This window comes from Camelina sativa, chromosome 7 (assembly GCF_030686135.1).
Source record: "Camelina sativa cultivar CO46 ecotype springtype chromosome 7, ASM3068613v1".
In the NCBI taxonomy this organism is placed as follows: Eukaryota; Viridiplantae; Streptophyta; class Magnoliopsida; order Brassicales; family Brassicaceae; genus Camelina; species Camelina sativa.
In genome coordinates this window covers 22,884,775-22,907,751 of record NC_141886.1, presented here as the reverse complement: position 1 = coordinate 22,907,751, position 22,977 = coordinate 22,884,775, and the positions used below count along the sequence as shown (strand labels likewise).

The 22,977-nt window shown below is 32.7% G+C and overlaps 3 protein-coding genes across 6 annotated transcripts; 1 reads left to right on the top strand and 2 right to left on the bottom strand.

Annotated features, from left to right (window-relative positions):
- Window positions 1-1,066: 1,066 nt before the first annotated feature.
- LOC104701697 (L-tryptophan--pyruvate aminotransferase 1) lies at window positions 1,067-3,935 on the bottom strand. Its single transcript, XM_010417438.3, is given in 6 exon segments — window positions 1,067-1,344; window positions 1,346-1,518; window positions 1,633-1,928; window positions 2,011-2,300; window positions 3,245-3,548; window positions 3,677-3,935. Coding segments are annotated over 6 exon segments (1,176 nt in total). The 5' UTR covers window positions 3,763-3,935; the 3' UTR covers window positions 1,067-1,317.
- A 4,840-nt stretch (window positions 3,936-8,775) lies between these two features.
- On the bottom strand, window positions 8,776-11,942 carry LOC104701696 (protein neprosin-like). 4 transcript variants are annotated; one of them, XR_015560945.1, is made up of 7 exons: window positions 11,808-11,942; window positions 11,121-11,452; window positions 10,913-10,999; window positions 10,607-10,819; window positions 10,067-10,285; window positions 9,801-9,957; window positions 8,776-9,474 (listed from the first exon to the last, which is right to left on the bottom strand). XR_015560945.1 is itself a non-coding variant. In XM_087456745.1 (7 exons), exons 2-7 carry the CDS (start codon window positions 11,316-11,318, stop codon window positions 9,097-9,099), a joined length of 1,242 nt encoding a protein of 413 aa, XP_087312871.1. In that variant the 5' UTR covers window positions 11,319-11,452; window positions 11,808-11,942; the 3' UTR covers window positions 8,776-9,096. The 4 variants fall into 4 exon arrangements, 2 of the variants coding, with proteins under 2 accessions (XP_087312871.1, XP_010415738.1); XM_087456745.1 differs by having other exon boundaries at window positions 9,801-9,947; XR_015560944.1 differs by lacking the exon at window positions 11,808-11,942 and having other exon boundaries at window positions 11,121-11,781.
- Window positions 11,943-19,344: 7,402 nt separating this feature from the next.
- Window positions 19,345-22,571, top strand: LOC104701695 (cysteine-rich receptor-like protein kinase 3). Its single transcript, XM_010417435.3, has 8 exons — window positions 19,345-20,037; window positions 20,137-20,528; window positions 20,621-20,734; window positions 20,855-20,994; window positions 21,092-21,302; window positions 21,390-21,624; window positions 21,714-21,858; window positions 21,956-22,571. Exons 1-8 carry the CDS (start codon window positions 19,640-19,642, stop codon window positions 22,286-22,288), a joined length of 1,968 nt encoding a protein of 655 aa, XP_010415737.1. The 5' UTR covers window positions 19,345-19,639; the 3' UTR covers window positions 22,289-22,571.
- The last annotated feature ends 406 nt before the right edge of the window (window positions 22,572-22,977 follow it).

Genomic DNA, 22,977 nt, shown 5'->3' with positions numbered 1-22,977 from the left:
CCTTTTATGAGTTATTTGGGCCTATAAGAAACTCATGAACGGATACAAAGCACTTATTGTTGGAAAGCTGATCGATCAGCGCCTGGACTTGTTAGCTCATTTGGTTTGAGGGCTTAGCTCCTTCACCTCATGAGTTCAAGCCCGGGCAGAGGAGAGGATGAGAAGAAGAAGAAGATGAGATAATTAAGGAACAAAACATATATATATACATATATATATATATAGTTTCTCCACATTTGAGGTATTTCTAAATACCTTTTTTTCTTCTTTTTTCCCTAGGTCTTGTAAAGTTTTACATTGACTCAAAATCTTCTAAATCTGATAGTAAATATAAAAGAAATTACGACATCAAACTTGTACAAGGATTACAAAAAAAATTAAACGAGCCACATTTTTTGGTTTGTGATATTTTTATGTGCAAGTGTTTAAACCATAAATGAATTAAGGTAAGGAACAAAAATTATATATAGAAAATGAATTGTCAACTACTAATGCTCACATGGTCTATTGGAGTTGCCGAGTTGCCTATAATGTATCTGATTTGAATTTATAATCTCTAGTTTTGTCAATCTTTTATACTAACGTTTTCTGTTTTGCTTTTTTTTTTTTACCTGTTTATTTAGTTCTGTTGTTGATTAGTTTATATGCTTCAATAATTATAACTTATTTGATAGATTTTGTAACTTATTTGATAATTATAAAGATATTTCAATAATATTTGATATTAGAAACAACTTGGTATAGTTCTATTGATTTTATAGAACTAATAATAATATCATCAAATTTTGATTTTTTTAAAAAGAAATATATAATAACAGCAAGAAAACAATCTTTTAAGTTCAGTTTGGACCACACCAGTGTATTTGGACTAGTCATGCTTGATGCTTTCGATGTAAGCCATACAAATGTATGAGTTGATTTATCAAAATAGAAGTTAGACAATGTTTAATCTCTGCGTGATGGATCCTACTACGGGGACTAGTTACGAATTATATCCATATTAATTTGGACATCAAGCCATGAATGCTTTAAGATAAGTAGTAGGGGTCTATAAACAAATCCAAGATTTATCCAAAAAGAAAAAACTTCTCTCGTACGTGGAACAGGTCGTGTTAAGTCTAAGAACTAGAACAGTTTCACCTTGATATTTCACATACATATAGAAAGAAACTAAAAGGCCATAAAGATAGAGAGAGGAGTTCAGAGTTCTACCTCTTTGGTTCTACATATTTATTTATAGATAAACATTAGGGTAAAAGCTAAAAACTAGAAAAGTCATCTTAATTATTGTAAGGCGTTATAAGCGCTTGTGATGATCTAGAGGTCAATGCTTTTAATGAGCTTTCATGTTGGCAAGTCTCTCGAGAAAGGCGTTAAAATCATCTTCACGACTAAGCATGCTGACACGGACATGCTTCTTGTCAGATCCACAACGTTCTCCTGCTCTGCATAATACCTTGTGTCTCCTCAATTCACTTGCCAGATCCGTCTCTTCCTTTGTCCCCAACCACGCAAACGCTGTAACACATATTTAAAAACACATCGACCGTTACGTCGTATTCATTTATATCCAACCGTTACAAAACATTTTGTCTTTTAGTGAAATAAATAGTAGTAGTAGTAGTAATTTACCAGGGTAAGATTCGAGTGATTTTCCAAAGTAGTTGCAAAATGCTTCAGGGTACTTGGGAAGAGTGAAAGCATCGCTCTCTTTCACCACTTCACGTAGCTTCTCCCACCGATCCTTCATCATCTCACGACCATACTTGAAGAAATTGTCAGACTCCGACTCACTCTTACAAGTCTCCTTTAGAACATTGAGGATCTTAGCCGTTCGAACCTGTGACTCCTTAGACACACCAATCGAGTTCACTATTATATACTCAACCATCTTCTTAGCCACCTCCTTGTCTTTCACCAATGCCCACCTTCATTATATCATCCAACAAAAGTAAATAAATTGCTTTTTTATATATAGTTTTGTAAGCAAGTTTTGAATAAATATCTAACCCGATGCGGGACCCCGCGTGGCCTGTGATCTTGGAGAAAGTGAAGAGCATGATGTCATGGTCTTGACGGCGAGTGATGGGAGTGTAGTGGGGCCAGTAATAGGCAAAGTCATGGATCACCTTGGCTTCGTCGTCGTCTGGACGGTTCACCACAGTCTCTCTAATGGTTCCGTCAGGGTTATTGGGTGACGTTACTAGCTCGATGTACGGACCTTTTTTGTCGAAACTCCATGCGTCTCCTTCCCAATTGTACATACCGGAACGAACATATGTCGTCTCCTCCACATACGTCTATGTGCAAAAATATAAAAAGATTTTACATTCTCAAGAATGAATTATTAAAAAAAGAGAAGAATGGTTTTTGGTAAAAGAAAAAAATATTAATAGTGGGGACATTAGCATGTTACTGATGTCTTTGCACATGAATCTACAACACATGTATGAGTGTATATGTAAGAACTAAGAAGAGAAAGGGTTTTTGTAAAAAAAAACGTTAAACCAAAAAGAAAAAGAAAAAAAATTGGTGGATGTGTTGTGTTGTGTTCGAGAAACATGTCTGTCACCGTGTCTTTTAGATCTCCAATCTTGCTTTTTACAGACGACGCCCACTAAATCTTTACACTTTATTTTTTTTAAAGAGACTTACGATTTTAGATCAAACTATAATATTAACCATACAAAAAGACCTAATGAAGCTTCTTTCAAAGATTCATGTAAGACCAAAGAGGAAGATTCTTCTTTAGCATTTTTTTAATGGGTATTTCATTTAAGTAACGTATGACATCCCATATAAGTGAGAAATACATCAATTGCTTCTATGTCGGGTTTACATTTAGTTAGGCAGTTTTAGAAGATGAATCAAAAGCAACACCAAGAAAATATTTTTTTAAAATGAAAGAAAACTTGAAAATTTAATTTAAGAACAAAAAAAGAGAGCAAGGATAATATAGATCTGGACTTGATCCAAAATTCTACTCAAATTAAATTAATTAATCAGAGTTCTCGTTTGTCTAACTAAAAAAACGGTTCATTAGCTAGTCAAGATCAATCACTATATGTATTGTATATTATAAAACAAGATTCACTTGATATTTGTTTTGTTAGTTGCATAAAAAAAAACCGTCCAAAGGTGTTTAAAAAGTTAATTTATATTGTCAACGGAGATTAATTATTAATTAAAACAAAATAGGAAAAAGATACGAGGATGAGTTTAGTTTTTAGTGGTGGGGACTTACGGAGTAAAAAGGAGCGGCGGCGACGACGCTGACAGGATTGGTCCCAGCGAGTGAAGACAGTGCGTGGATAGCCGCTTGACAAAGCTGTGTCGAACCGGTCCCGACCACGATGTACCTATCCTCAGTCGCAGCGTTACCGACAGCACCGTGCAAGTTCTTGATCGCATCCTCAAGCTCTGGTTCAAGGAACCAACACAAGTTGGTCATATCGCTGAAGTAACTCATAAGATCACAACCACGTATCGTCACCGTACACCTGTCACCCATCTTCCTCCAGTATTCTTCGTAAGCCGTTGGATCACCACTAAAAAGGAAAACAAAAAAAATATATATATATAAAAAGAGTGAAACTCGGAGATTTCGATTTGTTTTGAGCCTATGATCTTGCAATGTCGTTAAGGGGTTTTTTTTGTGAAGGAAAAAAAAACGTACTGATCCAAATTGACGACAAAATCGGACAAAGGGATGTTCTTATTCGAAACGTTTTCGGGTTTCTTCGGGTTCTCCAATTTCACCATCTTCTTCTTCTTCTTCTTCTTCTTCTTCTTTCTTGGTTTGGTTGGTCTTTTTTCTTTTCTTCGTTTGTAACAGTCTTTAATGATTAGAGAATAGTGTATAGGTCTGAGTGTATTATAGAAGGAAAGCGATATTTACAATCTTCTTTTATCAATAAAATACTATATATCTTTTCCCCCATTATAATTAAAAAAAAAAAAAAAAAAAAAAAAGGCAAGAGTGGTAATGCAAAAAAAATTATATCTTTGGCCAAGAAAATACACTTATAAAATCTTTACTTATAAAGGGCAATAATAGTATTAGCTATTTTGGCAACAACAAAAAAGAAATAGTGTAAAACTTTTCCGAAAAGAATTACTCCACAATAAACAAAATATAAGTGGAGGTTATTGGTTTGAAATTTTAATAGAATTTTAAAAACTTTAATTGTAATGTAGAATCTGTTGTTATTAGATCAAGATTTTATTAAACTATGTTAAAGTTTAGTGTTATTAGTTAATGATTTGTAAAAATTCATTTAAAATTTTAACAAACTTGGGTTATTGGATTCAGACTTTTGTAAAGTCAATAAAAGCTTTGTATTATTCAATTAAAACAAAAAATCTAGGATTGTTAATGAATTCAATTATTATGTCATTTTGTTCATGATTGTACACACTTTTTTTACCAAATAAAGTCATGGAAAATATCACAAAAATACAGAGACTGTTTGGATTACTTGACAAGATTTTAGAAAACTAATCAACAAAACTATAAAATATTCTCTAGCAATCATTAAAAATCTTTCACTTATTCAACTTTGATGATTTTGTTGAAGTCTTCAAAATTCTTTATAAATTAAAATCCGATAACATCCCCTAGATAGCTATAAGTGACATACAATATTTCAAAATGTAAACAAATCTAACAAAGAATAACAAAAGGGTAAGGAATTACCACATAATTAACATAATTACCATGACTTAAACATATACTATCCTTTTTATTATAAGATGTCTTTTTCTTCAATGCACAAATTTTTTAGATATTGTTTTTGGTATGAGAAATTCTTTTAGTATCTCTTCAGATATTAATTATGTAACTTTAATTTGTTTTTTTATTTGTATCTAATTAAGATGATATCTGCTGACATTATCGATATTTGAGATTCTATTCATTTCTATCTGCCAAATAGATCTTGCCTTTGCCGTCTTCATAAATCCCTAAATGACTTAAAATACATGTTTTAATAAATTTTCAAACTATATGAGAGTTAATTTTACACCGCCATATTAATTATGTGTACTTCATTTTGATCTTTTATCTGTAACTAATTAGATGATGTCCGCCGAAATTCTAGATATTTGACATTCTAGATTCTATTTGAGATGTCTGTAACCTATTCCTAACTATCGAAAAACAAAAATCTTTCGTTTGTCGTCTTCGTAAATCTCTAAATGACTACTAATACATGTTTTAAATCTCTAAATGACTATACATACACATTTTATTTACTACATTGTTAAAATGGTTTGACTAACAGTTTTGCCCAAATGCTATTTTTCATAGATAAATTTTTGTACCCGAATATATTTAAAGAATAAAAATACTTATTCTTTGGAATATTTCTTTTTATTGATTTATTTAATCTATTTTGATGGATATTAGTAAAAACAAATTAAAAAATACATTTTCAAATTTTTGTATTTTTCTAACTAAAAATAAAAGAAAACATCCTTAGCGTATAAAAATGCTTATAGTATTTGCTAATCATATTGTGGTCTTGAATGAAAGTAGTTTTGGTCTAGTTTATGGCTTTTAAAATCTAAAACTTATAATATTCCAATCAGACATATCTTAATCATATACTAGTTTTCGAAAGGTGTTGATGTCCTTTTATTTGAAAAAACTAAAACATACTCCATACACATCATAGAATTATACAATTAACAAATCTAACTCATTTTAGTCTATATCTTTTTTGCAGTTGTGAAAAAAATGATTATTATTATTTTCCAATATTGTTACTTTCCCCCGAAATTTCATTTTCAAAATCAGCTTCATTAATTGCGTGAGTGGGCGAGAGTAAATCTTGTAGGATTCTTTCTTTGGATTCGTTGGCTTATTCTTTCCTATGCATTGAATGAAAACATCAATGAAGAAAAATCCGAGAGTAGTTAATGCCTTCAGAGTTCAAACCACATTTTACATTGTTTTGGCTTCTTGCAAACCAACTTTGAGTTTGATGCAGTCCTCTCAAAGCATAATGAACTTTTTACAATTTCGTCAGATCATCAGTCATCAAAAACAGTAACACACTACCATTTACCAATTAACAACGTAGTGGATTTTTCTTTTAATTTTAATAGAAATGGTATTGAGACCACCAAGTTGGAAAGCGTACGTAGGGAGAGACTGAGGGTAATGATGAAGTCACAAGCCATTCAAATTTAAATATTTAATTCTCCATTTCCCATAGGACTTCATCATCACATATCCTTATATGGACCTATTTTGATCACTATCTCATTCATTCATAGTGATTCACACCCTCAAATAATTATCATCCGTCGACATTAGATATTTTGAAAGATAGTAAATATCATCAGAATCTTTAGTTTCCAAGAAACAAAAGCAGGTGGACGTGATATATCGACTTCCCGAATGACAAACTAAATCAAATCTTCTAGGTCAAATTTTCTTTTGGGTAAACGACGATTCAAGTGATTTGATACATGATCAATATTCATTCTAGTACATGGGACCAAGTATAGATATATTATGCACAAAGAGTCCCGCACAATGATGATGACTATGCATCCAATGATAATTTTTATATATCCCACTTTAATTTTAAATCTCCTCAAACAAATCAGAATTGTCGTGGTTGAGTTTTGATTTTCATAAAACAATGCGTATCTATAAAAACAACACAATGTCTTGATATATATATATATAAAACTTAACCACCAATAGCAAGAAAATATTGAAAAGTTACTACTAAACTAAAGTAATGTACGTACACAATATAGAATTTAATACTTTTGATCATCTTATAAGAAACTATATTCTAGCTAATACATTTGTAGAAATTGCGTCTAAAAGTGATGCGCCCTATATCTTTATTACTCTATAGAAAAAAAACTATCTAAAAGGCTTTTGTCAATCAATGGTTGACAAAAAAGAGAGGTTATATCAATTTTTTTTTTTTTTCTAAACTTCATTTCATTATGGGAATTAACTGTTGATACATAGTCATGATGAAACGTTTTATGAATTGCATAAGACTTTGTCCATGCTTTATTGACGAGATTACTATCTTAATGATAACACCATTATTACACGAATTAAACATATTTAAAAAGTGTGCATATTACACTAAAATTTCGTCTTTTTTTTAAAAGTCTTGCGAGTTTAACTGTTTAAGGTATGTTTTTCGAAGGGTCGTGATATCACGTGGAAAGGTTCGATACGATAATTTTGTCTTACCTATAATTGAAGGAAGGGGAAAAAAGTTGGCTACTAGTGGTATTTAATTAGGTTGACTTTAAAATTGTCGATTCTATGATAATTTCGCAGTTTCGTCTTTCTTCTAATCAAGTCATCCTTTAATCATTTCTTAAAAAATATTCTAATTTTGTCATAAATATATTAATCGAGAGTGTTTGCCAAATGGCGAGCCTACGTAGTTGAAACGGTCAGAGTAAAAGGACAAAGAACATGATGAGTCGGTTTGCATGCTTCACGCTCCCACTTCGCTCGCCGTTGTTCTTGTTGCTTGTCGTCGTTTTGTTTTATCAATATTAATTAACAAAAGAAACCCAAATCATATGTATTCGCACTCTATTTCATTCGGATTGGTTCTTCCGACCCATCGATTAAATGTTTTTACAGTCTATGTTAGTTCGTGCCTTAAACAACCACCTATATGTCATTATCAAAGATGAACAAGACAGGCGTAACAAGGAAAACTAAACCTAATTAAAAACTTTATCTGCGCGGACTATCATATGTTTTAAGTAAGAGCTGTTTCCACCATTGGTTTAGTTTACACTCTGTGTGCATTTTGTAAAAATATGGGATTTACGTTAAACTAATTTACCACTTGCATAAAATCAGTGTTTCTCCCAAAAAAGGGCCAGGGCCGTATATTTGACTAGTCTCTCGTGTTTTCTCCTACAATTATTGGGCCTAGGCCCATGTTCTTGATTATAAATTATACTATGTTGGGTAGTTTATCTGTGATTAACACTTAGTTTTGGGTTTCAGTTAGTTTTGTTACTACTGCTTATTCATACTATTTTCAAGTTAATATTTAAATTTAATTTATAATATATAATCCAAACCATAAATTTATATATACATGAGATTGCTTTAAATAGCATCTGAGTGCAAATACTACTTTATATATACAAATTAAAGAAAAAGATGTTGCCTTACGAAAGTGGTTAAAACAACTGGAACTGAGAATTGCACCAACTGGTTAGTCTGTTACAATCAAAGTAGTAGTATAAGAAAATTAAAAATTAAGAAACACATTTGGAAGGAATAGAAAAATGTTTTAGAACTAAATGTTATTTTGTGAAATATGTTGTAATAAAAGAAAGCACGTGGGGCGATTAATGAAGACCATTAAATCGGCATTTTAATTTTATGGTCCCATCATGTAAATACATCACCACCTCTAAATTTTGTTTTTTGCTTAATTCATCTTCACACATTAATTCAATAAATGGACAGTTGTGATGAATGTTCAAATCTAATCGTCAGAAATTTACAGCCATCCCCAATTGATTATGAGGTCTCTGCTACAACCAATTATGATATTTTCCATAGAAGTATAGAACTATATATTTTGGTCCACGAATGACGAAATCTGACAGTTTTAATTCTGCATTTAAACTCTATATTGAAAGTGAAACTTCATAACCATATATATATATATATATATATATATATATATATATATACACACGACATATAAGTATATAACATATCAACACTTGAGTCTCAATGTAGTCACACTGACATTGGTATTTGGTAACACTAATCAATCAATTTAAACATTACAAAATCGGTAATTCCAAAATCACACATTTCAAACAACAATAAAGAAAAGTATAACACTACCAAATTTTATACTTATCATTTTTAACAAACCAAAAAAAAACAAACAAGAATTTGTTCGCTAGCTCGTGGTGGTGATATTGTTATGGTAAAAAAAAACTCATCTACATGATATTTGCAAAACACCTAGCGGCAATGTAAAAATTCCTAATCTCCCTCAAGCCCCAAAATTCATTTGCACACTACATGTAAGAATAATAATCAATAAACCTATTTTTTTTCTTGATTCTTCATGGACATCTAGGGTTTTTACCTGGACCTCCATAATAAAAATAGTTACCCCACACACGATTCGTCCCACCTCTAATATCATAACAATTGGGATGATCTGCGAGCATCTTTAGATTCGAAGCGGGGATAAGAGTATTGTCCCAGTCAACGATTTGGAGATTCCGGAAATAAGATGCTTTACCAAAACCTTCACCGGCGAAATGGCCACTGCCCATTTGTGTTGAAGTGTGTGAACCACCGGGTCGGTTGTTCACAATCTCGCCACCGAATTGGACCATGCTCCCATGTTGCTGTAGATGCGTGAATAGAAACGCTGGCCAATATCCGACTAACGCACCCGACCCGAACTGTAGCCACCAGTGACCGTGCTTGGGATCCTATACGTAAGATTATACAAGCATACATTATTATTGCTTTTATTACTATGACTCAAAATACATATTCAAATTATTCAAGACATTGTGGAGACACATCTTCTAAAGTAAGAGCTGAGTTGACCCAACATAACATTGATGTGAACCATGTGGAACTCTTCTAACTGTTAATTAATACTGGTAACATGGTATAGAAGTGTGGATGAATGAAAGATCGAAGAACAATATACTAGAAATACTTAATAATTAAGTATGCAATAAATATTGTTAGTATATTTCTAACTGATAAAATGCATAAATGTGTATATGTAGAGATGAAGAAAAATTACCTTCCAAATTAATAAGCTTATATCGAATTGTCTGCCTCTATACGAAGATCTAGGAGAAATGGCAGCTCCAATCGCGATTCGGCGGTTGGTTTGAACAAAACCGGAACACAACAAATTGTAGCAACCCGTTGTTCGGTATGCATCGGACTGAAAATCACTATCAGTAATGCCATTGTTAACAGAATGTTAATTCAATAAAAATTAATTACTTTTGCCTACAAATATAAAGTAAGTAAGGGTATATCAAAGTTGGAGGAAACATTTACCGTCCAATAAGTGAAGAATCTTGGGTAAGTGTCGCCGTACAACTCCGGGCTAATTTGCCAACCGGCTTCAATGGTATTAAGATCGTGTGTGAACGAACCAGCAATAACCCAAATCTGAGAAAGACTAAATTCGTATTGGCTTGTCACACGTGGTGACCACACGTTTATACTCGCTTTTGCTCCGTAGTATTGTCTCCCGGATACATATCCCACCGCATGCTACAAAAATATTTCATTTTTTTTATCAATCAAATAAATTCTCAAACGTTAAATTTGGAGTATCAACACAGAAAAAGAGAAAAGTAACAGAGAATAATCTTTTTTTTTTCACGATGTGAAGTTGTGAACAGAGAATAATCTTTGATATGTCACGCTTCACTTCTTTGCATACAACTAGTAAGTGTTATCTTGGTTATGGTCTTGCAGAGAATTACGAAAAAGCTGATTTTTGGTATCATTCTAAATCTTTTTCTTTACAAAAAAGTAAGAAACCTCTTGACTTTTTTTTGGGATTAATTAGTATTAAAATGGTGTACTTACTTCGTGTCCGTTGCTAGTGGAATCTCTCCTCACACGCCTAATTTTCCGACCGAATCTCCGAACAGAACTTGCTCTTAACATGTCTTGTTCCGTTGTTCTTCTTATCGGAATCGTACCTTCCGGACAAGACTCCCCGGTTAAACTCCACAGCTGTGATGAATCTTCATACGATTCATCTTCTTTGCTATACCCTTTTGGGATCTCAGGCGGATCCTAACACAAAAAAGGAAATTTTGAAGTCTGTGATAAGAAAACTTGCGGAAGAAGAAAAGAAAATGGAGAAGGAAGATGGAAAGTAAAATTTACCATTGGTTTCTGTCCTTGTAAGAGAGGATGATCAAAAGCTGGTTGCTGATGAGTCGAAACACAATCAATTGTATCACCATCTGAGCTCTGCAAACATAAGACATAGAGAGAAGAAATAGAGTTAAGAAAAGAGTAACAAAACTTGCATGTCGGTTTTTCAACAAAAACAGAGTAAAAACAGAGCAAAAAACAGACTAAGAGAAATTGCCTGAATGGTTTTAACGGCGGGCTTATTGATCTTTTGGAGCTCTTCTCTAATCAATTTCAGCTTCTGAAGCTCTTCTTGAGGCCGGAGAGTTTGTTCGGCGGCAGTGGAATTGGAGGAAGAAGCGGTGGATAAGTAGAAAGAAGAAGAGACGAGACAGAGTAAAAGAATCAATCTGAGAACGTTAGAGGAGAAGAACATCGTATCAGACTTGAACGAAGCTTGGTGTGAAGAAGAATGATGGAAACATCTGCTGTCTTGTTGTTTTCTTCTTGAGTGATCAAAAAGACAACATTTAATACGGTTTTGAATTGTTGTTCGTCTTCTTGATGTTACTGACACATCTCCCAACAAACACATTAAAATCATAATCACTTTCTCTAAGGAAAACTCAGAAGATCAAGAAAAACAATAAAGAATGAATCAACCCATCAAAAATTTATTAGGGTTGTGTGTTACGAAAGTTTTGGGCATGTGGGTGATATAAATACAGGGTTAAGTGATGATGAATTCAAATTAAGGGTTTTGCAGATTTCTAGAAAAGTTTAAGAAGTAGTAAATGATAGAAGAAGAGAGAGAGAGAGAGAGGAACATAAGAGAAGGGTAATTTATCGGGAGATTTGGATTTGGTGGTGATCATTCTTTGGTTTAAACAAAGGGGGTCAGAGCTAGTCAGATGAAATTGAGTACCTTTGAATTTGAGTTTCTTCAAAGCTCTTTGCTTTCTGGTGCTACAGCTAACTCTCTCTTTCCAAGCCCTTTTTTTTTTGTTCTTTCACAGTTAATGTAGAGTACTGTACAAGTTAAATTTATGTTCCATGTTACATCCAAGAAATTACTAGCTAATAATATTTATGTATTACACAATGTTGCTTGTAGAACAGTGAAATGTTTTAATATGGAATCTCTTGCAATTTCTAACAAACAAATATGGTGAGTTTTCTTTTAATTATGTAAGTCTTGAGTTTACGGTACGCAATCTCTTTAATTAGAGATCCAAAATATGCTTATATATAAGTGAAAATATACCAGTTTGACACAAATTTAGCAATTAATTGCAATATCAACATTTCATTTTATTCAATAACTAGAATGACACAATTTTTACGTAAAAAGACAAAAAACCTAGAAACTTTTTTTTAATCTTTTTTTTTGTGAAAAACGAAAAATAAAAAATTATACTAGTATTTAACATTTTGATTTAAAAATAAGATTAGTGAAAAATATAAAATAATTAAAAAATATGATGTTTATTTTTAATATAATTTCAAAAATAAAATATAATTTAAAATATAATGTATTAAAATATCATTATTAAAAATATATGATTTAAAAATATGAGGTTTATGATTATATAGTTTATAAAAGTTTTATAAAAAATATAATATATGAAATTATAACTAAAAAATAATGTATATAAAAAATATTAAAAAAGATTTATGAAAAAATAATATAATATATAAAAATATGATTTTAAAATATGATGCTAAACTTTTTAATATGATTTAGGAAAATTAAATGTATAAAATATGCTTTAAATATATGAGTTTAAAAATATGATTCATAATATGATTTATAAAAAATATAATTAATAACAATATGACTGAAAAAAAATATAACTTAAAACAAATCTGTTGTTACTATATTTACATTTTACATTTAATAAATCTGTTATTAAACACCAGATTTCTGGAAGCAAACAAAAATATTGTCATAACGTAAACAAATCTGCCATAACATATGGTGTTCACATAGGTCATTTTAGCAATTTTTTTTAAAAACAATATGAATTTGTTATCAAACGACATATTTTTGGTTAAATTAAAAAATTTGTTGTAACTTTAAAAAAATTTGTTATCACTAGAGGTCAACTTAGTAATTATTTCTCTGTAAAAAAATATGTCATGTTACGACAGATTTTTAATCAATAAAATAAATTTGAAGTAACTGTGAAAAATAAATCTGCCAGATATTATATCAAATATGTCATATATTGTGAAAGTCTGTGGTGTCTTTATAAATAAGTCTGTCGTAAAAAATAAATCTGTCATCAATTATAAATCTGTCATAACTATAATTAAAAAATCTGTCATACAAAAGTAAATCGGTTGTGCAAAAATAAATATGTCATACACAAATAAATCTGTCACAACTAGTCCAATAGACTTTTGAAAATATTTTGATTTTCTTAAAAAAAATTTGGGAGAGTAAATTTGACTTTATTTTTTTTTCTAACAAACCAAAAAAGAGTATTTTAGGCAAAAAATAACTCATCTAAGCCTCATATTTTATGAGTTACTTTATTAATTAACTTGACTTTTGAAAATATTTTGATTTTCTTAAAAAAATTTTGGGAGAGTAAATTTGACTTTATTTTTTTTTCTAACAAAGCAAAAAAGAGTATTTTAGGCAAAAAATAACTCTGACCCTCGTATTTTATGAATTAATTTAGTAATTAACCTGTTAATTTAGGTCAATATAGATCCTCTGCATGAATGGGCACGTTTTTCTCCCTATATATAATCACCCAGCTGGAAAAAGAATATTTAGCAAACTAGTAGTAGTATATAATGTATATTATTGTTGTTAGGTTGAAGAGCAGCCGGTGATATATATGAATTTGCGGAAATCAAAGCAGGTTTATTTGAGGGAAAAAAAAAACATTATTACAATAGCATAGTACGAGTTGTGAAATATAATTGTCGAGGCTCGAGAGTGTCAATCTTTTTTGAAGTATAATCATATTGTCTCTCAAAACGGAGGAGTGATTTAACCAAGCATGCATTATGATTTCAGTGACATTATTTGTTTCTTCGTATATAATAAGTATACTATAACAACATTTTCACAACCTTGCAACTACAATATACGAACCATATAAGATACTAATAATTATAAGTGGGTCATTTATAAGAAAAGAGGGTCAATAGGTATTGAAGTTGCGGAATTAAGTGGGTGCGGTCCTCGTAGGGACACATACACATTGATGATCGTTTGTTAGTCTATTTCTTCTTAACGAGTTATCGCATTCCTCTAGCTTTTCCCCTTCCATTTTTTTTTCATTTCTTTCAAAAATCACTATGGCACTATAGAAATTTTTGTCTCTTGTGAGATTTTTAGTCTTACACCATACTGTTTTGGATTTTGATTAATTATACACAATACAGTAGCAGAGTTGACCAGATAGAAACTTATGATTGAGTGGCAAAAAAAATTATGACTTGAGTACTTTGGCACAGCATGATCTTAACAATACAACTAATTAACCTCATTTATTTTGGCAGATGTGGTTAGGACCAACTCGCTTAAAGTTTTTAACCAAAAGTAGTAAAGTATATAAAGTTTTTCACATCTTTTAAAAATAAAAAAATCCTATGGCTCTAAACTCATCCTATTTTGGATGATGCGGTTAATTCCAACTTGCATAAAATTTTTAACCCAAAGAAGTAAAGGATATAAAGTTTTCCGCATATTTATCCTACTATAACCCTGATCAAACAACATGCTTTTTGGCAGATGGAAATTACATGTATATATATATGGATCCCAAAGGGTTTAATGGTTGGGGCCATACGCATGCGTGCATGTATACATGAATACGTATGTAAAGACGCATACAGACGTACTTGCAGCATAGAAAGTATGAAGAATCTGATCCATATATACCAGATCATGTGGCCTAGAACGATTCTATCTTGGTTATACATGAATGCATGCACACACGGCATGATCGGTCGAACTGAGAAATGGTAAGTCAATATTAAAAAGTAAAGAAGTTAAGTCAAATATTGAAGGGAATGTATAAGTAAAGGTCTTCTATAAAGTGGGAGAATTTGATTCTTGTAAACGAAAAGAATGGCATCAAGAGGGCATTAGCTTCGGTGGCTCATAGGAGCAGTATTTTATATTATATGTGAATCTCTGAATCATGACTCATGAGGAAGAAAATTATTGCGACCACTAATTGAAAAAAATGAATCACTACATATTTGCATTAGTAGACCACTAATAATAATCCGAGACTACAAAATTATCTGTTCACATTAGCTTTTATGCTTACCAGTTTTTGACGTAATGTTTGGCACAACCTATGTAAATGAATACGTAGGTAAGGTTTAAGCTATGACAAGAAGGTTAGAGAGAAACAAACTGTTTAGAAATTCCATTTACTGTAAAGATCAGTCATGTGTGCTAAAACGTGGAAGAATTCAGATTCTTAACCGAATCAAATTGAGTTACTAACTTATCACACAAAAAAAAAAAAAGAGTTACTAACTTATCATACATATTTGATATTTTGAAACTCAAACTTAGATTAATTAGGAACAAAAGGAGTAATAATTAACTGTGGATATTCTAATTCCAATAACCAATGCATATTCAAAAATTCCCTGATCAAAATAAAGTGTTTTATAACATGATATTGTCGTTCTCATACTCCAGAAAACTAGGCATAATTCAATAAGGCCAATTTCCTCATCATAAATTCCACTACAACATTTACATTTCTATTTCTGTGTGAAGGAATACAAATAATGAAAAAAAATGTATATGTCATTTAATCTGTTCTATAATAGCCTACTTTCTTTTTAACCAAAAGAAGACAGGGAGAGAATGTGAAAAAAGTGATGAAAAAGAGGAATATTGAAGCAAAAGTAGGATACAACAATTTGATGTACGAGCAATGATGCTGTCTAAAGCCGTCCCATGCTCAGCTTTTCTCTTCCACGAGGTTACATTTCCTTCCTTTTTCTTTTCTCAGTTAGCTAAGATCTCATTATATAGTCGAATATTTCTATTTTATACTGTACGATTCGACATTAGACTCTATGAGTATGAGATATGGAACATTTATATACTATATAGTATATACTACTACGATTCGGCATTAGACTATGATTACTCATCATGTTGTGAACAAGGTGTTTCACATAGCGGCGTGATTATTACCCGGAGCATGGATCGCCCCCGCCTCGTCTAACCCGCCGAGCCATTGCTACGCCGCTTTGGCTCGCGGTCAGGAGGAGGAGGACCACCGCGGTCGCAAGGTGGAGATATTTAGTCATTTATATATATTTTTAGTGGTGTTTGAACACCGATTGTTGATTATTTGAACGAAGAGAGGGGGTTGGTTATTTATATATAAATGCAATATGCTAAAAGAAAAAGAAAATGGGTAATTTTAGTAAGTATTTGTGAGGGAAAGAGTTGAAATATTTTGTCACCGGTGAATTAGAGAGACAGATCAAATTTAGTTCCTTGGTTAATTAGTTCTGAACTTCCAATAATGGATTGTTTTCTATTTATATTTTTTTGTCTTCTGACTATGCTTCGAAATGGCCCTGCCATGGCCGATGAATCAACTTACAAAATGGCCTTGTGTTTGATTCCCAATTCATACTGATATGGGCCTTTTTTTGCTAATTAAGGGCCATTTAAGAAATCTATTGCAGACTGATGATGTTTTGTGGGGTGGACAAATGATGTTTTGTTCTATTTGTCCCTTAAACAAAAAGTAAAAGTAAGGTTAAGTAATCTTAATTCGTTACTTAGTTTTAGTTATATACTTATATCTTATGACTATGAAACTGAGTCTCGTTTTGAAAAATCTTAACAAGTGTAGGGTAATTGATGCTAGCATTATTATTTATTGTTGTAATTTGACAAATTACTCTCATGACGAAAAAAGGATTAATTATTGTTTCATCACAGTTGTATAAATTTATGTCAAAAAGTTATTGCCGTAGTTATGGATATGGCGACGGCGGCGCCAGTAGTGGCCAGTGTTCACACACCTAAACATAAAGTCAAAGCTAGATATTTTTATAGTTGCCAACAAATTCCGATATTTTGACACTTAAGACAGACGTGTAGAACAAGCTCGTGATTATTCGTTTTCGTTTAGCCGAAGGAAATATCTTAGAAAGTCGCTCAAACGTAGACTCGAGTCTCGAGCGGAATGCATCATTTCATCAATACAAGGCAATATCACTGTCATTTCAATACATAGTTTAGCTTGTATTCAAAAGGTTAAGAGTATAATTTTCCAAGAATGACATGACTTTGACATAGATAAGATTATGTTCTTTTGCAATAAGACAAGGATGCAATGATACATTAATGCGATAAGCATTGCTTGAATATTTGGAGTTGACGCTGACTTTGATAGTCACGAGCTGGTCGCTTTGCTTCTAGACGTCGACCATTACGGAACGGAACCCACCAGTTTCTAATTCTATTATAAAAATTCGCCGACAAATTTCTCTCAATTATCCTGCTACCAATAATTTCACAAATCGTGTGTACTTGCTTTTTTATTTATTTATAATATTAAGATTTAAGAGCCGTCAGACAAATCGATATCTTGCGTTGAATTATTAGTCACAGACTTGGGATTAGGTTTCGTAATTTGATAGATTTAACCAATGTTGTATGAAAATATAAATCCAACGACGTTTAGACTTATATACGTACTTTTTTTTTTACAGAGCCACATGTATACACAAAATATCAGATAAAAATAAAAAAACAATATTATAAACTATTATTTTCAAAGCTCTTTTAGAAATTAAACGAACATATAAACAATTTATATGCATGCACAATCTATACTCCGTGTTTCTTAATAACTGAATGTATATTACTAAAGAAGAATTAAAACAAAAAACGCAATTTTCAAAAAGCGATGATTGTGGTTTGATAGACATGAAGATGTCATTATCAGAAAATATAACAAATTCAGAATGTGCGGCAAATTTAGTTGAATCAAGGGGTGATGAAGATGGACGTCGTTGGAAAGTGGTGGAGAAAGAATAAAAAGAAGAGAATGATATATTGAAGTTGCTTTGATTTAGAGACGACCTTCACAATACGGCAGACAAGAGTTTTACGCCCATTATCCCTTACGTTGCTTTTGTTTACTCCTCCAATAACTACCAAAAACGTATCGAAAGAGCTGTGAAAAATCCAAAGCAAGACGATTTATGCACTTAAAAAGCTCATTAAAATAGCAAAATAAGACATGAAATGAAACATTAGAACTTTATTTTGCAAGTAAAAAGTAAAGAAAGAAAAAAGCTTAATTTATAGATTGTCACCAAAAATACAATAACTATAAATTGATTTCATAAAAAAAGGAAAGAGGAGCCTTAAATTTATATGAATTTTTATTTGCTAAAATCTCTATTTACATGGGCTTAGACCTCGGCGTTTATATACAAGTTCGGGTTCAAGTCAGGTATTTTGGTCAAAAAGTTCTAGATTCACTCAGATATTTCTAGTATTTAGATCGGATTTCGGATAAACATCCATCAGATTCGGTTCGGATTCAGGTTTTATCCCATATCCGAAATATACTTCAGATTTAGGTTTGATTTTGTTATTTACATCTTAAGCTTGACAAAATACTCGAATTCAAATCGAATTCCAAACAAATCTGAATTCAAATCTCTTCGACTTTGATATTAAAGGTGAAGAAAAGATATGACAAACACGTTTTTTGGTGAAAATGTTTTTTCTTATTTTGTATTTTTTAATATGTAGAACTATATTTTAGTATCTAGAGTTCATAAGTGTGAAATAATAAAAAATGCAATTAAGTCTCTACAAAATAAGTAAAATCTCTCATATCTAAAATTCTAAAAAAAAAAAAATAGAACTGATATCAACAACAGGGGCAAATCCATATTAGATTGTGGAGGCAGTTACATCTAGTAATATATAAATATTTGAGGTTGTAGTATTAACCATAATACTTAAAATGGCAAAATGGTTACAATGCATCCACTACATTGCACTGACTATTTGGAATACGGGTTCGAATCGGCCAACATGGCTAATGGATTTCTCTTTATACACTATCTCAAGCATCTTATGAATCATCTAATAAAAACTAATCCAAAGAACTGAAATTAGAGTCGGAACTAATTGGAGACTACCCCAAATGTTTACAAACCACACAACCGTAAGTTTTGATCCTATCGAACTAATCACATAACCTTATAGATTCTCCTAATTTCTTCTTCCCCCTGTTTTTAAAGATGGTAAAGGAGCCTACTTCAACCAGCACTTACAAGTTCTAACTTTTTTAACAGACTTTTTTTTTTTTTTTGGTGACAAAACAGAAAATAGCAACACACACGACAAAAAGTGACACAAGCGATGACGTCACTCCCCATGCATTAAAAAATAACATAACTCACACACGGCGTCGTTTTCGCTTTTCACTGCCCGCAAATACGATCATCATCTTTCGGGCGTTGAAATCATAAAGAGACAAAAGTCTCACTTTGACTTCTCCTACAATTGGAAAAAAGATGTGAGCTTTCTTCTTTTCTTTTGACCCACCAACAACTGAAATCGAAGATTTTTCAATTTCAACTTCTCTTGATCGTGCCTTCTTTCTCTATCACCAAGAAATCTATTCAAAGAGAAAAGAAAAGAAAAAAAAAACAGAGCAAAAGATCCACAAAAAACCTTACACAAATGCTATCTTGTTCAATTTCAAAACACTAAAACCCAGGATGTCAATTCACACTCTTCGTCTTCCTCTTCTTCTTCTTCTTCTCCTTGTGGGTTTGTTTACAAACCCTTCTGTGTCAGACTCAAGAGGAGAAACAGTGTCTCAGATATGCAGCAACAGAACATCGCCGCCGCAACAGAGGAGTCTCTTCGTCAGCACTTTCCTCGCCGCCATGGACTCCGTCTCTCCACTTGTTGAAGCTAAAGGTTACGGCCAAGTGGTTAACAGGAACGTCACCGCGAACCAAACCGTCTACGCTTACGGAGAGTGTATGAAGGATCTTAGTAAGAAAGACTGTGACTTGTGTTTCGCTCAGATCAAAGCTAAGGTCCCTCGTTGCTTACCTTTCCAAAAAGGTACTCGTGGTGGTCAAGTCTTCTCAGATGGTTGCTACATCAGGTTTGATTCTCTCTCATACTCGTATGTATCGCATAAAAATCTAAACTTTTATTTTTGTGTTTGATTGATTCTGGTGTTATTTGGTTATCCTTGTTTTAGGTATGATGATTACAATTTCTTTAACGAGACGGTAAGCTTGCGAGACGAGTCAAAATGTGCTCCAAAGGAGATAACCGGAGTAAACCGGACGGGGTTTCGGGATAACGCTGCGGAGCTGGTGAGGAACATGAGAGTGGAGGCGGTGAGAAACGGTGGATTCTATGCTGGTTTTGTGGATAGACATAACGTGACGGTTCATGGTCTTGCTCAGTGTTGGGAGACTGTTAATCGTAGTGGTTGTGCTCAGTGTTTGAGTAAAGCTTCAGTAGGGATTGGTTCTTGTTTGGTTAATGAAGAAGGTCGATTTCTTAGCGTTGGTTGTTATATGAGGTTTTCTACTCAGAAGTTTTATAACAATTCTGGGAATTCTACATCAGATGGTAATGGTGGTGGTAAGTACAATGACCCTGTGAAATGTGATCATAACTTTAGTATATGTTGTTGTAACAAAATTGTGGCATTGATTTACTAATTGATTGATCAGGTCATAACCGTTTAGGTGTGATTTTGGCGGTGACATCTTCAGTGGTAGCTTTTGTTCTTTTGGTCTCTGCAGTTGGTTTCTTGTTTAGAAAGAGACACGCCAAGAAGCAAAGAGGTTTGTTACTTACAAAAGCTTTTCAAGATTAGTCATTTAAGTTTGAGTGGTTATAATAGTTAAGTTTTAAAGTCTTGATCTTAACAAAGATGTTGTTTTGTTTTGTGTAATATAATGTAGAGAAGAAGCAACTAGGGTCACTATTCATGCTTGCGAACAAATCTAATCTCTGTTTCTCTTATGAGAATCTCGAGAAGGCCACAGATTATTTTAGTGACAAAAATAAGCTAGGACAAGGAGGATCTGGCTCTGTCTATAAGGTAAGTTGTGTTCTTATCATCCATTTTCTAGAGTTTCTTCTTTGGATGTTCCTACACTTCGGTTGGTTAAGTCTTTACCCTTTTTTTTGTGGAATAGGGTGTTCTTACTAATGGTAAGACTGTTGCAGTAAAGAGACTGTTCTTCAACACAAAGCAATGGGTTGATCATTTCTTTAATGAAGTTAATCTAATAAGCCAAGTTGATCACAAGAACCTTGTTAAGCTCTTGGGATGCAGCATAACTGGACCTGAAAGCCTTCTAGTCTATGAATACATTGCAAATCAAAGCCTCCACGATTATCTCTTTGGTTTGTTTTTGTCATCCTAAACCTTTTTATGGTCACTATGTCTTCACGGATCTTTATTGACTGGTCTTTACTGATATTATGGTTTAGTAAGAAAGGATGTTCAACCGTTGAGTTGGGGGAAGAGATTCAAGATTTTACTTGGCACAGCTGAAGGAATGGCGTATCTTCACGAAGAGTCGAATCTAAGAATCATACATAGAGATATCAAGCTGAGCAATATCCTCTTGGAAGATGATTTTACTCCAAGAATTGCCGATTTTGGATTGGCTAGATTGTTCCCAGAGGACAAGACTCATATTAGCACTGCCATCGCGGGGACACTGTAAAGTCGCAAACCTGATTTTTGTTAACTTTACATTTCTACCAACTTTTTTTTTGTGTGTTTCTGAAGTTTTACACTTGTGGAAACAGAGGCTACATGGCGCCAGAATATGTGGTAAGAGGAAAACTAACTGAGAAAGCAGACGTTTACAGTTTCGGAGTTCTTATGATTGAAGTTATAACCGGAAAACGTAACAATGCCTTCGTACAAGAAGCTGGTTCGATCCTACAAACGGTAGATGACTCTCTAATAGTAATTAATTAACATTTTCTTGATCGATTGATTTTTAACTTAAAACCCTTTTCTTGAATCTTGAAAATATACTCTTTAGGTATGGAGTCTGTACAGAACAAGGAACCTGGAAGAGGCAGTGGATCCAGTCTTGGGGGATAACTTCAACAAGATAGAAGCATCACGTCTACTTCAAATCGGGCTTCTCTGCGTTCAAGCAGCGTTTGATCAGCGTCCAGCGATGTCTGCCGTTGTGAAAATGATGAAAGGGAGTTTGGAGATTCATACGCCGACGCAACCGCCGTTTCTGAATCCAGGGAATGTAGTAGAGATGAGAAAGTTTATGATGACTCCCACGACAAATCAGTCTAATTCTTCAGGATCGAGGAGTGACTACATAACCGAGAGTTCGAGTTTCTTCGAACCTAGATGAGGTTTTTTAGATCGTTATAACATATATCAGAATCTTTTAGTGTGGGTTCTGAATCGTCTTGTGTATATGTACAAAAGAGTGAGATGCCAATTAAATCGTGTGCAACTAACTAGGTGTTACGTATGTGCCACGACAATGTTATAGAAGCTAGGTGTTAGAGTTTAGTCTCGGTTTTGATTGTAGTGATTTGGTTTACGGTTCCAGTAGCTTTGTTTATGATACACGGTTATGCGTTTGTTTCTTGAGTTTATGATAGTTTTTTTTATATATATGTTAAAACAAATCAACAACTTTTCTACGTTTTCAACTTTTCTAAGTTAAAAAAAAAATTTCAGGTCATGGAGAAATACATATACTATAGGCTTACTAGCCAACTAGATTTAACATTTTCAGAATTGCATGTTCAACTACTTCTTTGTAAATATCTTGAAAAACTTTGACCATGCCACCATGTAAATGGTACCAGGTCCAGGCCTATTTTGTTTTCTTTTTCTTTTTGACGTCAACCAACCACCTATATTTAAAATTTAAAGTAGTCCAACTTTAGTTTATCCATTTGCCATATCTTAATCTTATTTTGTTGAATGTGTTATCAGTTATGTCGTCGTAAGGCGTCGTAAGTCGTAAGTCGTAAGTCGTAAGTCGTTAGTCGTAACGTAACACTACGGGCATGTGACGTTTCCTTTTCT

Coding starts and splice junctions, on each gene's coding strand:
- LOC104701696 (XM_010417436.3), bottom strand. CDS start 11,486: ATGATTTTAATGTGTTTGTTGGGAGATGTGTCAGTAACATCAAGAAGA. Junction 9,948..10,066: donor GATTCTTCACTTATTGGACG/GTAAATGTTTCC, acceptor AGTGATTTTCAG/TCCGATGCATACCGAACAAC. Junction 9,475..9,800: donor TAAGCTTATTAATTTGGAAG/GTAATTTTTCTT, acceptor TCTTACGTATAG/GATCCCAAGCACGGTCACTG.
- LOC104701695 (XM_010417435.3), top strand. CDS start 19,640: ATGTCAATTCACACTCTTCGTCTTCCTCTTCTTCTTCTTCTTCTCCTT. Junction 20,038..20,136: donor TCAGATGGTTGCTACATCAG/GTTTGATTCTCT, acceptor TCCTTGTTTTAG/GTATGATGATTACAATTTCT. Junction 21,303..21,389: donor CCTCCACGATTATCTCTTTG/GTTTGTTTTTGT, acceptor ATTATGGTTTAG/TAAGAAAGGATGTTCAACCG.